A 15,001-nucleotide genomic window follows, 5' to 3' on the forward strand; every position below is an offset into this window, starting at 1 on the left:
TTTTAAGTTCCTTAGGCTAGGGTGAGACTGATGGTTGAGCCTGCTGACTGTGGATGAATGAGAGCTGGTGTTAGTGTAGGACATTACTGTAGCTGCAGTTTGGTGTGGTCCTCTTCCCTGATGGTTAAAGCTCGATACTAGAGTTGTAGTTTTAAGATGGTTCTGAAGTAAATAGCTTTTGTATGAAAAGACTATGATGTGAAATTACAATACCCTTTTCATCAATGTGCAAGATTAATTTTATCAGAGTAGACAACAATTGCATTTTATATACAGATATATAAATTAACCTACATCACTAACTATAACTCCAACATTTGTGCCTTCTGCAAATTTACAAATTGTATCATCCAAGTATTACAATCAACAAAGATCCTTGCAATAGCAAGGACACAGGTCTAAAAAAAAATAGAGAATCAGTTCATAATACATAGATTTAAATTAATTTCTGTGCTTAGTGGAGATACCCATTTGTTAATGCCACGTGCGTAAAGTTATTATCAACTGACGTGACAAATGTCAAGGGCAAACCATAGCATCAATATGAGTCAGTTTGCGTTCTCCATCCACTTAATAGTTTAGGCACTGAGATGGTAATGATTTGGAGCTGTTATGTGTGTCTGTACATTTGTTTGCAGGTCTGAAACAAGATGGGAAATGGTTTGGTGAAACATAAGCAATTAAGAGAGCAGGGAAATAGCATCCTTTCTATTGATAACAGTAACACAAAGCTTTGGAGAGACCATGGGACGGTCGTGAACATCAAAGCCACAGAAGATACCCTCCAAGACAGGTTACTGGAACTTGAACTGGAGAACAAATGCAAAGATGACCAGTTGCACCAGCAGGAGTGCAGGATCCAGGAACTGCAAGAGCAGCTCACCAGGCAAACCTGTACTCTTGCTGAAATCACGGAGGAATTACATGCCAAATGCATCCAAGTGAACAAACTCCAGGATGTTGTTAAAACTCAGTGTGGCATCCTTTTTCAGCCATCACCATCACCCCTCAGATCTTCTGATAGAATTACGAATCAGTGTACCAGCGTACACAAAGATATTGTCAACAGAAGGAGAGGAGCGAAGGAGGGTGTGTCATCAGAACCTACCACCAGAACATACGACTCCAGCAAACTACCTTTGTTCTCTCTGGAAGGAGCCAGGGTTCGAAAAGATTCAGGGTAATGTACCTTTTCCTGTTAATTTGTATTTTTTAAACACGGCAATTAGCTTCTTCAATTATTATCCTTATCTTCCCACATGTTGTTACTTGTAATTAGACAAGACTATCCTGAGGAGTGATGTGGATACTTGAAGTCTGAGTTTCAGATCAGATTGTCAATTCTTCATTTATTTTTATTATAACTATTGGCCTAGTTATAAAATTAACATTAGCCCAAGATATATTAAATAAGGGGTCCAAATCTGTAGCTCTTTCAAAGTTTCTGCGCAGGTTGATAGAGTAGTTAAGAAGGCTTATGGTCTGCTGGACTTCATTAGTCAAGGGATTGAGTTGACGAGTCATGAGGTTATGTTGCAGCTCTATAAAAATCTCTGGATTGACCACACTTGGAATATTGCATTCAGTTCTGGTCGCCTCATTACAAGACAGATGTGGAAGCAAGGGGGAGAGTGCAGAGGACATTTACGAGGATCATGTCCAGATTGGAGAACGCGTCCTATGAGACAAGGTTATCAGAGTTGGAGCTTTGGAGTGAAGAAGTATGAGAGGTGACTTAATATAACTCCACAAGATTATAGGGTGGACAGCAAGCAACTTTTTTTCCCCCACAGGGGCAGTGTAGTATACACCAGAGGACATCTGTCCAAGGTGATGGGAGTAAAGTTTATGGGCAAGTTGTTTTTTTACATAGAGAGTAGCTGGTGCTTGGATTGCTTTGCCAGGGGTATTGTTGGAGGTTGGTACAATAGGAAAATTTAAAAGACCCTTAGACAGGCACAGGGATACAAGTAAACTAGAGGGTAGAGAAGGTTTAGTTTATGGAGCAGCAATGTAGAGGTCAGCACAACATCGTGGGCCAAAGGGCCTGCACGGTGCTGTAATGTTCTATGTTCAATCAATTGTACAGTTTTGGTTTTCCATTACGGGTTACTCTTTTGAAATGGTTGTCAATATTTTTTTGGAAACTTCATACTAATGGATGAGACATTTACAGTCAGATAATAATGGTTCACATTAATAGCAAATCCTGTAAAAATGATTGAATGCACATTTTAGCAATAAAACAGAGCAACTACTCACAAAATGTGTTAAGCAAATATTATTTGCTTATTGAGCATCACGTTAAAAGTCCTCGTTAAACAATCCAAATATAAATCAGATTTAACTTCATGGGATATTTTCCTCTTTTGTACATGTGATATAGAGGGAAACAGTGGAAAATTGATTTGGGGGAAATTGGATATTCATTAAACAGGCCAGCAGATTTTATGTCCATTTAAATTACTTATGCAAGAGGAATATTTGTCTCCGTTCTCTTTGCTTTGTAAATGGGAGCTCATGGGCCTTTTTTATTCCGTTGGTCTCAGTTCCCCCAAAGATTTATTAGCCCCGAGTAAATTTTCTCCTTGTTTCACTGTTAAATTACACTGTACCCTGGACAACATTTTTTTTCAAAAGGTTTGCTTCCTGAAAAGCAATTAGGGATTATGCTGGTCACCTTCAAGATGAACACAAAGATGACTTCAGATTTTCTGTTTCACATAGGAAGTTGGAGAAATATTAAATTAACTTTGATTGAATTTAGCAAGTTTTTATCGTATAACGATGCTGACTCATTGAACTGACCTAAAAATATTTTGTCGCTGATTTTCGTTTGTACTCAGCATCTGATACCTCGCATGACAGTGTCCAACAATGGTTGGCCACCATGGATGGATTCCAGTTGCCCTGATGGCACTTTTCCATGATCGTAATGTCCTGGTCAAATCTTTCATCACTGACTGCACCAAAGATCAGCAGAGAAGTCCAAGTGCAAATGCAGAAAATGAATTTTCATTGATAATCATGGTTTTGTAAGCTTGAAGCATGTTGAGATTATGACAGAAAATCATAAAAAATAATTTGTATTAAAAAAAAAGGTGCGGGAGAGGAAATTTTTAAGGTGATTTTGGCGATCAGCTGCCCAAAATCCATAAAATACACACCCAAAAGTATTCAGGAAGCAAAATCTTTGTGGTCCAGTGTCATCTGTTCCTTATTTCTCTTAAATCAACACTCTGTTATCCACCCTGAGGGACTATCAATGTATAATTCCGTTCATATCTTAATTAAGTCTTCACTTGTACTTCTTGTCTTTTTTTTTAACTTTATTTATTCATTCAAAAAACAAATAATATATGACATATACAACAATTAACCATAAACATGAACGTTATTTTTTATATATATTAAAAAAGAGAAAAGAAAAGACCCCCCCTCCTTCAGCCAACTCTCCTAAGGAGAGCCATAAAGAAAGAAAAAAGAAAAAATATTAAAGAAAAATTAAATATACATATTAAGATCTCATCAATGTAAATTGAAATGTAAATATTCTGAATATAACAACCACTTATTAATAAAAATTTATAATTATCGCGCGAAACATACGTAATTTTTTCCATTATTAAACAATATTTCATCTCATTATGCCATCTATCATATTTGTATCTTTCCACGTACTAGCAATACATTTTTTGCTATGGATAAAGCTAAATATATAAAAACAAGTTGAAACTTATCTAATCCCAAGCCTTTCAAAGGTTGCAAACTACCCAATAAAAATACTGTTGGATCTAAAACTATTTTAATCTTATACAGATATTCTGAAAATGATTGAATTTTCTTCCAAAATGATTATATATGTATACATGACCAAACAGCATGGAAAAAAGGTTCCAACCATATCACCACATCTAAAACTCAAGTCTGATTCATGAAAACCAAACTTGTTTAATTTTTCAGGTGTTAAATATAATTGATGTAAAAAATTATAGTTAATCATTGCATAATGTGCATTTATCAATCTAGTTACACTATCATAACAAATATCTAACCAATCATCTTTGGAAAAAATAAAACCAGTATCTACTTCCCATTTACTTTTAAATCTATCCCAACCTTTCTTATCCATACCATCCTATAATATTTGATACATAGATGAAATATAACCCTTCTCTGGTACTTTCATAAGAAAAGTCTAAAATTTAGTCATTTCAGGTAAAATCATATCTCTACCAAATATACATCTTACCAAAGATCAAATTTGATAATATAGAAACAAAGAATTCTTATCAATACCAAAACCTTCCCTCATCTGATTAAAAGATAAAAATTTAACCTCTTTAAAACAATCTCCCAAATTTTTCACACCTTTAAATCTCCAATGCAATAAACTTTGATTATGTATTGAAAAATGAATAAGTTGATTATTATACAACGGAGTCAAAGCTGATAATTTATCCTTAGAGCCTGTCATTTTTTTTTCTTTATCCATAACTTCATTAAATGTTTTAGTATAGGCACATTATATTGTTGTAATAAATTTATATTCCATCTAAACAAAAATTGATGTATTTCAAATTCAGAAATATTTGCCATCTCAATTTTGGCCCAACTAGGAGGCCGTACCAAATCCATCAATGAACTAATAAATTTAAGTTGGGCTGCTTCATAATAATTTTGAAAATGTGGTAAACATAATCCCCCTAACTCGTATTTCCAAGTTAATTTATTCAAAGGCACTCTCTAAAATTTATCTCTCCATAAAAACTCCCTAACCATTTTATTCAAATCTCGAAAAAAATATTATCAAGTAAATATGGAATAGATTGAAACAAGTATTGTATATGCAGAAAGATATTCATCTTAATTGTATTTATCCTATCCATTAAATTAATAGGTAAATCTTTCCATATGATCAAATTAGTTTTAATTTTTTTCATTAATGGAACATAATTTAATTTATATAAAGATTGATAATTAACATTCAAAATTATACCCAAATATTTAATTCGATTGGTCCACTTCAAATAAATAATATTCTTATAAACTGAATAATCTCCTTCTCTTACCGGTAATATTTCACTTTTTTCCCAATTAACTTTATATCCAGAAAGACATCCATATTGTATTAAACATTCCTTCAAGTGCAAAAGTGACTGAGCTGGGTTTGTTAAATACACAAATACATCATCAGCAAATAGATTAATTTTATACTCCTCGTCTAAAACTTTCATACCTTGTATCTGTGTATTTTGTCTTATCAATTGTGCTAAAGGTTCAATCACTAATGCAAACAAAGCCGGTGATAAAAGACAACCATGACGAGTTGATCGAGATAGCTTAAAGGGTTCCAAAATCAAACCATTTGTCAATACTCTCGCTACCGGTTTACTATATAGAGCCCTAATCCAACCAATAAAAAAAGGACCAAACTTGAAATTCTCCAAAACTTTAAACAAAAAGTTCATTCAACTCTATCAAATGCCTTTTCTGCATCTAGAGATATCACCATCGGATGATCTAAAGATTGTCGAAATCTATTAATCAAAGTAATCACGTGCAAAATGTTATTTGAAGCATATCTATTCTTTATAAAACCTGTTTGAACTTGGGTATAAATTTATCCAATCTATTCGCTAATATTTTATCTATTATTTTATAATCTACATTTAACAACGAAATTGGTCTATATGAAGATACCTCCAAAGGATCTCTATCTTTTTTTGGAATTACTGTAATTAAAGCACTAGAACAAGACTTGGGTAATTCATAATGTTCTCCAACTTGACGTAATACATCCCCAAACACTGTAGATAAATCATCATAAAAATTTTTTAAATTCAACCGAAAATCCATCATCACCAGGTGATTTACCGTTCGGCATTTCCAGCATAGCCATTTTCATTTCCGAATCAGTAAATGGTTTTTCTAACTCCTGTATATCTGCATCCTCTAATATCGGTAAATTGAACTGTGATAAAACAAGATCAATCGATCCAGTTTCTTGTTTTCCTTCAGATGTATATAACTTTTTTTATAAAATGAGTAAAATTCATCATTAATCTCACGAGGTTTATAAGTAATAAGGGAATTTTGTCTAACAGCATTAATAGTCCTCAAAATCTGTTCTATCTTTAATTGCCAAACCAGTACCTTGTGTGCTTTCTCTCCCCATTCATAATACCCTTGCTTAGTCCTATTAATCACATATTCAAATTGATAAGATTGAAAAGTATTATATTCCAATTTCAACCTAGATAATTCTATTTTCTGATCTTCTGTAGCATCTTTCTGAAATTCCTTTTCTAACTCATCGATCTGTTTCTCTAATTCAAAACTCTGATTTAATCGATTCTTCTTTATTTTAGAAGTATAACTAATTGTTTGTCCTCTCAAATAGGCTTTCATAGCATCCCATAATACAAACTTACTTTGAACAGAGTTAGAATTTTCTTTCAAAAAAAAATTAATTTGTTTTTTCAAAAAATCAATAAATTTCATATTTTTAACAACATTGTATTAAACCTCCAACGATAGGCCAGTTGGATTTTCTCAGAAGTTACATATGTAAAATATAACAAAGAATGATCTGACCCTCTTTTATATTCCGCTTGTTGTATTTTCCCTTGTAAATGTGCCGATACTAAAAAGAAGTCAATCCTTGAAAACGATTCATGTCTAGATGAATAAAAAGAGAAATCTTTCTCTGTCAGATTAAGACATCTCCAAATATCTACTAAATTAAGATCTTTCATCAACGCTTGAATCTGAACTGCCATCTTAGATTTCTTAACATTCTTCGGAGATTTATCCAATAAAGGTTCCAAAACACAATTAAAATCACCACCAACTAAAATATTATCATTAGCCTGACCCAGATATAAAAATGCATCTGAAATAAATATTTCATCATCTGCATTTGGGGCATAAATATTAAGTAAAGTCCAAAATACACTAAAAATCTTACAATTTAATTTAAGAATACATCCTGCCTTTTCCTCCATTGATTGTAATTCAAAAGATAAATTCTTATGTCTCAAAATTGCTACACCTTTAGCTCTAGAATTAAATGAAGAAGAATATACATGCCCAACCCAGTCCCTCTTCAGATTCAAATGTGTTTCTTGTAAAAAAGCAACATCAATTTTCATTTTCTTAATATACGCCAAGACTCACGCTTAATCGGACTGTTTAAAACTCGAACATTAAAAATAGCAAACCTCAACTTTGACATATCTACTAATATTACTAAATGCCAATAATATCTTTATATAAAAATTCAAATCAATAGGAGAAAAAAATCAAATTAAAAATTAACTAAAATGAAAATAAAAAAAATAAAGAAAAAAAAGAAAATTCCCCCCCCCCAAAAAAAACTACCAAAAGGTTGTAATCTCCTAAGCAAAAATTGGGTGTGGGTCACCCACCAGGGGCTGATGACTAGTAAAGAACTTAGAGTAAATCTCTCCCTCCCCAGCCAAACAATCAATAACATCAAAATATCATAACAAAAAAAAATAGAGTAAGAAAAAAAAATATTATTTTTATCCAAGAGATTCCAAACTCGGAGATCCCATTTCAAAAGAAGTTGGACTCTTTCCATTCCAATTTTTCCCATTTCTGCCATTTCTTCCATTTCCAGAACAACCAGATTTTTCTTTAGGAGATAATGGTGGACTACGTCTTTGTCCTCTTATATCTGGCAATGAATCAGCAAAAATTATTGCTTCACGATCATTTTCAAAAACCAAAATTGATAGTCTCCATAAAACACCTTCAACACTGCAGGGTAGCGAAAAGCAGACTTATAACCTTTATGCCACAAAACTTTTTTAACTGCATTAAATTGACATTGATGTTGAATAGCCTCTTGACTCAAATCAGGGTAAAAGAAAACTCTGCTGTTCTGAATCAATAACCGAATTTGTCGTCTCGCATTCTGCACTGCAAGTCGAAGTATTGCTTCTCTGTCCAAATAATTCAAACATCGAATTATTACCGGCACTTGTACTTCTTGTCATTGCAAGGGCCCCAGGAGTATATTCCTGCCCTTCACTATCCCAATGTGAATTCTCAGTGATTCCATCTGTAGGGTTGCAATCACTATGTGAATGAGTAGAAGATACAACCTTGGCATTGATTTTAAGCATGGAGTCAATGGGAAGTTATCAGACTGCCCACAATGTTTATGATGCACTAGATCTTCAAACAGGTACTGAATGCTGTGTTTTAGTGCATTTACTCAAGCATGGAGCAGTTACAACAGCTGGAGAGTGTGTACATGGCTTATTAAGTCAGTAGCAAAATTGCCTACATTTACCAGTATTAGACAGCAACTTCTGGCAATCAAACATGCATGGTTTAATATTGTAATCAATACACTGCCCTCCACATTGACCTGCAGTCCAGAAACTGTGATGCATAATCATTTTACTGATGTTAATCATTTAAATTAAAAAAAAGAAAATGGTGGAAATAATCAGCAAGTCAACGAGCCTCTGTGAGGAGTGAAACACTGAAGAATGACCCATATGATCTGGTACCTGTGGAAGTCAGAGCTGATTTGCAATGTGCATTTCACAGTGGTTCTCTGCAAAATCACCAAGAATGCACAGACCCTCCACTTACCCAGGTGAAGTACTTTCTCATCCACACCAATGGTGTCATTTCAATATTGTCCATATTACTACAAATGAGTGGCAATCATGGACGACAGCACCATGTAACTGGCAATAACCACAAATTACCCGCAACCAGAAACTCGATACAAATGAAGTTTCTTTATGTTTCGAGTCCAGAGGGCTCCAAAACCCAGCAATAGATATGCATCATGACAGAGGGTTACTTAAACAAAAGTTACTTTTAATTATCTTTGAACATGAAAACAGAATCAAACTTTAACTTACCTTTAATGACTTACTTAACCTACTTAACTTCCCTCTAAGCACATGTGTGTGTAATGTTTAGAAAGGTTCTTTGCTTCACAGTCCAATCTCACTGGTTGCAGGGAATTCTTGTACTGTACACAGAAGTTTGCATTAATAAAGTTCACCAGGCTTTGGTGCTTAACAAGTAAACGGTTATCTCTCAGAAGGGTTCTTGTTGGTTTTCAAAGAGAGCTTTCTCATTCCAGGATAGCCACTCCAGTATCTTGCTGACAAAACTTACCCCCTTCAGGGTTCTCCAGATGATAACCTCTTTCTTTCAGATCACCACAGAGTTCCTTTCTGTTTCACCTACTCCAAGGGAAACACCAGACAGCCAGTCCTCTGCCTCTGCCTGCAAAGATCACATGCTCTTCCAGACAGCAAATTGTTTTCCAGACAAACTACCATGTATGTTGGTACTTTGTTGCCTTTTGCAAAATAGGAGTCCATCATTGAAGTCTCTGAGCAGTCTACAAAACACCTGCGAAAATTCTGTGTTTTAAAGTGTTTGCGTGTGACTTACTCGAACCAATTTTCCCAATTTATCTCCCAAACACCTCTGTCACAAATATAATGAAAAACATTTTTATTCAAAATAAATTGTGATAATAAGCATTTCCAGGCTGATTTTTTTTCTACTCAAAATGTTGGTTGATGCTTCTGATGCTGGGGCACACTGGCACCCAAATATGGGTACCTCAGCAAAGGCATGTGGGATGACTGGATTTCCCCATACAGTGGGAAGTTGCACTAATTTGGCTCTTGCGAGATGAATCATTGGATATCACTGGGAGAACTGGGTCCTTCCAATTCTAAGCTGCATTGTGGACCATTGGGTAAACATCTTACCTTTAATTATTCTTATTCCACCTCAAAACCGCACTGATGTCAACCCCACCCTGCCGCCATTGCTCACAGCTTCCTGACCCTCACTTTGCCAACCAACCAACACCCGTAACCAACTGGGCCTTAATTCCATGAGCTTGAGGAACTGAGACCCTGAGAACTGACCTTGGCCTTTTTCCCAAACCCCTGAAACCCAATAGTGATCTTGAATTTCCCCAACCCTACAACTAAATCTAAACACTTCCCCCCACAACCATTAGCTCAACTCGAGTATTACCTCTGTATCCTTGGCCAATAAATGTCCCAAGGCACAGACTTCTATTCCTTTACCCCTCAGATGACTTCAAGTTGTAAGCTATTTTCTCTCTCCTGGATCCCAAACCAAGTCACATGCCATTGTTATCCCCCAAATTCTGTATCATTTTTGACTACTGGCTGACACATTGAAAGCTTTGAGTAGAAGTGTAAGGGCATTCACTACAATTACGTGGGTAACTGCACCTGCAACTGTGGTAACACATGACATTGGCAGATGGTCAGTTATGTGCTCAATGTACAAATAACAGTGAGTTAATGTTAGCAAAAATCAGGTTAAAACAGGTTAGGTGTGGTCAGAAGCTCTAGCACAGTAGTTATCAACCTTTTTCTTCCCACTCACATCCCACTTTAAGTAATCCCTATGCCATCGGTGCATTAGTAAGGGATTGCTTAAGGTGGGATGTGAATGGGTTGAGAATCACTGTTTTAATCGTAGCTAATTGACTCGTTATGTACCTGGTTTCATAACTCCAAAGGAAATGGGCAATGACAATTTTTCTCAAGCAAAAGATTTCAGTAACAATTGGGTCTAAAGCAATGATTCTCAACCTTCCCTTCCCAATCACATCCCACCTTAAGCCATCCCTTACTCATCACAGAGCACCGATGGCATAGAGATTTCTTAAAGTGGTATGTGAGTAGAAAGAAAAAAGGTTGAGAGCCTCTGCTCTCGCAGATAGTAGTGTTTCGAGGTAAATGATAAAATGATACAATGTGAGAAATATCTTAGTGAAGGATTTATAGTGAGCATTCCAACATTTGTGATTTCCCTTCCTAACCTTACCTGTGCTTAATGTAGTACCTGCTGCAGGCACCAGGGTATGTGTGGTGGCCAATTTGGTGATCCATTCATGTAGATGCGAACTTCATAGGACAGATATGGCCTGCTTCTGCTTGGTTAAGGGGGCAAGCTTGATTATCAATGTCAGGACCAACAGGTTCGAAGCAGTGAATTTAGTTCACATTCAAAACTTAAATCTTTGAGGGACCTCTTGAACCGGGCCCTGCAGTCTGCGACGCTCCACAACCCAGCTGTGACCTCAACCATTACGAACACAATCAGTATTCTCACTCTCACCCACCAGACATTGGTCAATAAACCCCCCCCCCCCCCATCCATCCATAGTCATCCTCAATATCAGGATCTCAAGATTTCATCCTCTTTGGCCACAGGGAAGGTGCCAGAATATTGGAGAATGGCAAATGTGGTCCCCTTGTTTAAAAAAAATGGTAATAGGGAGAATCCTGGGAATTATTGGCAAGTCTTACATCAGAGGTGTGCAAACTATTGGAGAAGATTCTTAAGGACAGGATTTATGAGTATTCGGAGAAGTACAGTCAACTTTGATGGTCAACTTTGTGAGAGGAATGTCATGCTTCATGAGCCTATTTGAGATTTTTGAGAAGGTAACCAAAAAATGGTGAGGGTAGGGCAGTAGGTGTGGTCTACATGGATTTTAGTAAAGCATTTGACAAGGTCCCCCATGAGAGACTCATTCAGAAAGTCATGAGATCTATGGAACCTTCACTGTGTGGATTCAGGATTGGCTTGACTGAAGAAAGCAAGGGGTAATAGTGGACGGAATGTACTCTGCATGGAGGGCAGTGACTTGTGGAGTTCCGTAGGGATCTGTTTGGTCTGCAGATGACATGAAGGTTGGAGGAGTTGTGGAAAGTTTTGAAGGTTATTTTAAGTTACAAAAGGATATAGACAGGATGCGAGTTTGGCGAAAAAGCGGCAGATGACATCCAATCTGGATAAGTATGATGTGACAAACCTGACTGCTGAGTATTGGGTTAATGATCAGATACTGAACAGTGTGGAAGAACAGAGGGCCCTTGGATCGAAATCCATATATCTCACAAAGGTGCCATGCGGGTTGATAGATAGTTAAGAAGGCCTATGGGATGTTGGGCTTCATTAGTTGAATTCAAGAGTTGAGAGATCATTTGCAAACTACAAATCTCTGGGGAGATCACACTTGGAGTATTGCTTTCTTCTGGTCACCTAAATTTCAGAAGGATGTGGAAGCAATGGAGAGGGAGCAAAGGAGATTTACCAGGATGATGCCTGAATTGGAAGTGGAGTTTTTTTGAGATAATATTAGGAGAGCTGGGACTTTTCTCTTTGGAGCGAAGAAGGATGAAAGGTAACTTAATAGAGATCTGCAAGATTCTGAGAGGTATAGATAAAGTGGACAGTCAGCACCTTTTCCCCAGGGCAGGAATAGCAGAGGACATCTGTACAAAATGAAGGGAGGAAAGTTTCGGGGAGACAGAGAGTTGTGTGTCCCTGGTAGGACTTGCCATGAGTGTTGGTGGAGGTTTGAACATAAGGGGCATTTAAGAGACTCTGAGGATGTAAGAAAAATAGAGGGTTGCAAGGCAGGAAGGGTTAAGATTTTTTTTGGTAGGTATATATAGGTTAGCACAAAGAGCCTGCACTGTGCTGTGGTGTTCTATGTTCTATCTGCCACACCTTATTTTACATTCTCGTATTTCCAGTATGGTAATTGTGATAAGCTGATTCAGTGGTTCAAAAGCCCATAGAAGAAAATATTGGCCGGCTTTCTGCATACCACTGATTTTCAGGATTTCAAAGACCTTCTCATGCAGAAACCATTTAATTATGGCAAAAACAGACTTCACACACATTATGAAAGAGTAGTTCATTGAAATGGGAAAAGATAAATTGCCAAAAAATACTCCCAAAAATGTAACAATTCAAGCAATATTGTTTGATATACAGGTGCACCCCAACTTGTGACTTATGTCCATCCACACAAGGCACTTTCAGGTGGCCAATTGCATGTAAAGCTGCATGTTTAGGCAATATGTGGCTGTTTTGAGGCCACCTGAATGTGCAGGAGGTGCTCTTGAGGCAAGCTATGTAACCCTCTTCCGAGAGGGATAATCAGCTCAGCTCAGTGGCTCCCCCAGCCACCTGAATGCAGCTGGCTGAAAGCAGATGTTAAAGGGTCAGGCTGCTGATCACAGCTGACACTTGGCAGGAGCCAGAGTGTGCTCAGAGCCGCATCCTGTGCAGCTGTGTCCTTCAGGTGGCCAGCGTTGCGCTTTAATCACTACCACCTGAACGGCAATTTAAAGGGCCGTGTCTACTTCTTCAAGCGCATTCTTAGTGTAGAATGTACCTGAAAAAGTCTACATAAAGAAAAAATACAAAATTTACCAGGATTATGTTGTATTTGACAAACTATAACAGGGATACAGGGCATATAAGAGCCAAAATGTGCATACTTACCTTGTTAGTCGGTGTCCTGGGGTCCATAGGCTGGGCACAGCCATCTTCATTCCTATGTGCATGCATATCAAGATGGCCACACTCAGCCTACAGTCCCTGGGACACTGACTACCAAGGTAAGTATGGACCAGAATGTGGAAAGATTTGCCAAGGCTGATTGACAAATTCAGGAAGCTTCAAGTTGTTATCATCAAATTTGCGTTTGAGAAAAAAAGATTTGATAAGAAAGTTTGCTTTCTCTTTGATACCCCAAGCACGCAGACAACATTCCAACGTGTCCATTTTGAGATATGACCACTCCTTTGGCCCTAGTTACGGCCGTTAGTTGAAGAGTACCTCCACAGTTTGGAAGGATTTAGTGAGTGAACATTAGGAAATATATAATCCCAAACAAAATACAGCAGAAAGTGCAAGCAAATTAAAATGATAATTGTCACAACTAAGTCCTGTATAACTAGTATTTAAACATCTTTGATTTTGGATGTGGACAATTCAATTTGTGACAGACATCATAGCATTTTGAGTCACTCGTGACAAATAATAGACAAAAACAGTCTGCCCTATAACAGGAGGATCCACGCACCCTTCACCTAGTTTTCCTTAATGACATTTTGAGCGAAGTTTTTTTTAATGAATAAAGAGCCTGACTGTCTAATTTTCTGCCATCCTTGTCTTTCTGCAACAAGTTGAATTTAATGCAGTAGAAATTAATTATTGGATGCTTGTAGTAAACAGCTGGATCTCCTCATTGTATTCCATCATGGAAATTCACTTTACCTGATAATGGATGGAGCTGAACTGTGAAAATAGAATGAATCATGAGAACTTGCCCACTGACCATTAGTGCAGTCAATCAAGGGTCAATGAAACTGGATAAACAGCAGAGAGACTGGCATTTGGTCCAAAAGGTGTTTATGTTCCACACTAGTCTTCTCCAACCCTTCTTCATTAACATATATATTTCTCTGTCAAATATTTACACTCAAATTCATCCATGCTATATGCCTTAATAATAACTTTGGGCACACAGCTACATGTTCCAGATAATCCTCTGGTTTTATCAGATCTAGCCTCCAATACAAATGGAAACATCTCCTCTACATTTAACCTGTAACATTCTTAGATAACCTTGAAGACCCTTGTTAATTCAATACTTATTCTTGCCTTTATCTGAAGAACCATAAACTGCTGTTAACACATTCCCAGTTATTGCAGTCTCCCAATTCAGAGTTCATAGCAGTATATCTTTTACTCCAGAGTCTTATAAATTGGTGATCTGAAGTGTTCATGGAATTCTCAGTGTGCTCAACTCAAAGTTCTGTATAAAGGTAACAAAACCTCTCAGTTGATTGATATTTTTCTTTTGGAACATCAAAAATTGGGAGAGGGGAGGAAACAAGGAGCATTAGAGGATGCCTCATGACCATTTTTGCAAGATCATTTAGGCATGGAGATTAACCCTAATCTGGTCAATGATATCCACAGTCAGTAATGAAGTTCCCTCACTTCACTTGCTTCCATTTTACTGTCTGATATCTCAGAACCACCAACACCAACAAATGTCAAAAATCAAACAATTGTTACTTCCTCTCTTTCTCCCTGCACTCACCCACATGCACCCTCTCCCTTCTCCACACAGGCATAG

The 15,001-nt window shown here is 36.9% G+C and overlaps 1 protein-coding gene across 1 annotated transcript in view; it reads left to right on the forward strand.

Moving 5' to 3' along the window:
• Window positions 1-650: 650 nt before the first annotated feature.
• The window catches only part of prkg2 (protein kinase cGMP-dependent 2), a 140,676-nt gene continuing 126,325 nt past the window's right edge, over window positions 651-15,001 (forward strand). The window contains exon 1 of the mRNA XM_069923139.1: window positions 651-1,180. Coding sequence (XP_069779240.1) covers window positions 651-1,180 — 530 coding nt within the window. The remainder of the gene's footprint in view (window positions 1,181-15,001) is intronic.

The sequence above is a fragment of the Narcine bancroftii genome, chromosome 3 (genome assembly GCF_036971445.1).
Source record: "Narcine bancroftii isolate sNarBan1 chromosome 3, sNarBan1.hap1, whole genome shotgun sequence".
NCBI lineage: Eukaryota > Metazoa > Chordata > Chondrichthyes > Torpediniformes > Narcinidae > Narcine > Narcine bancroftii.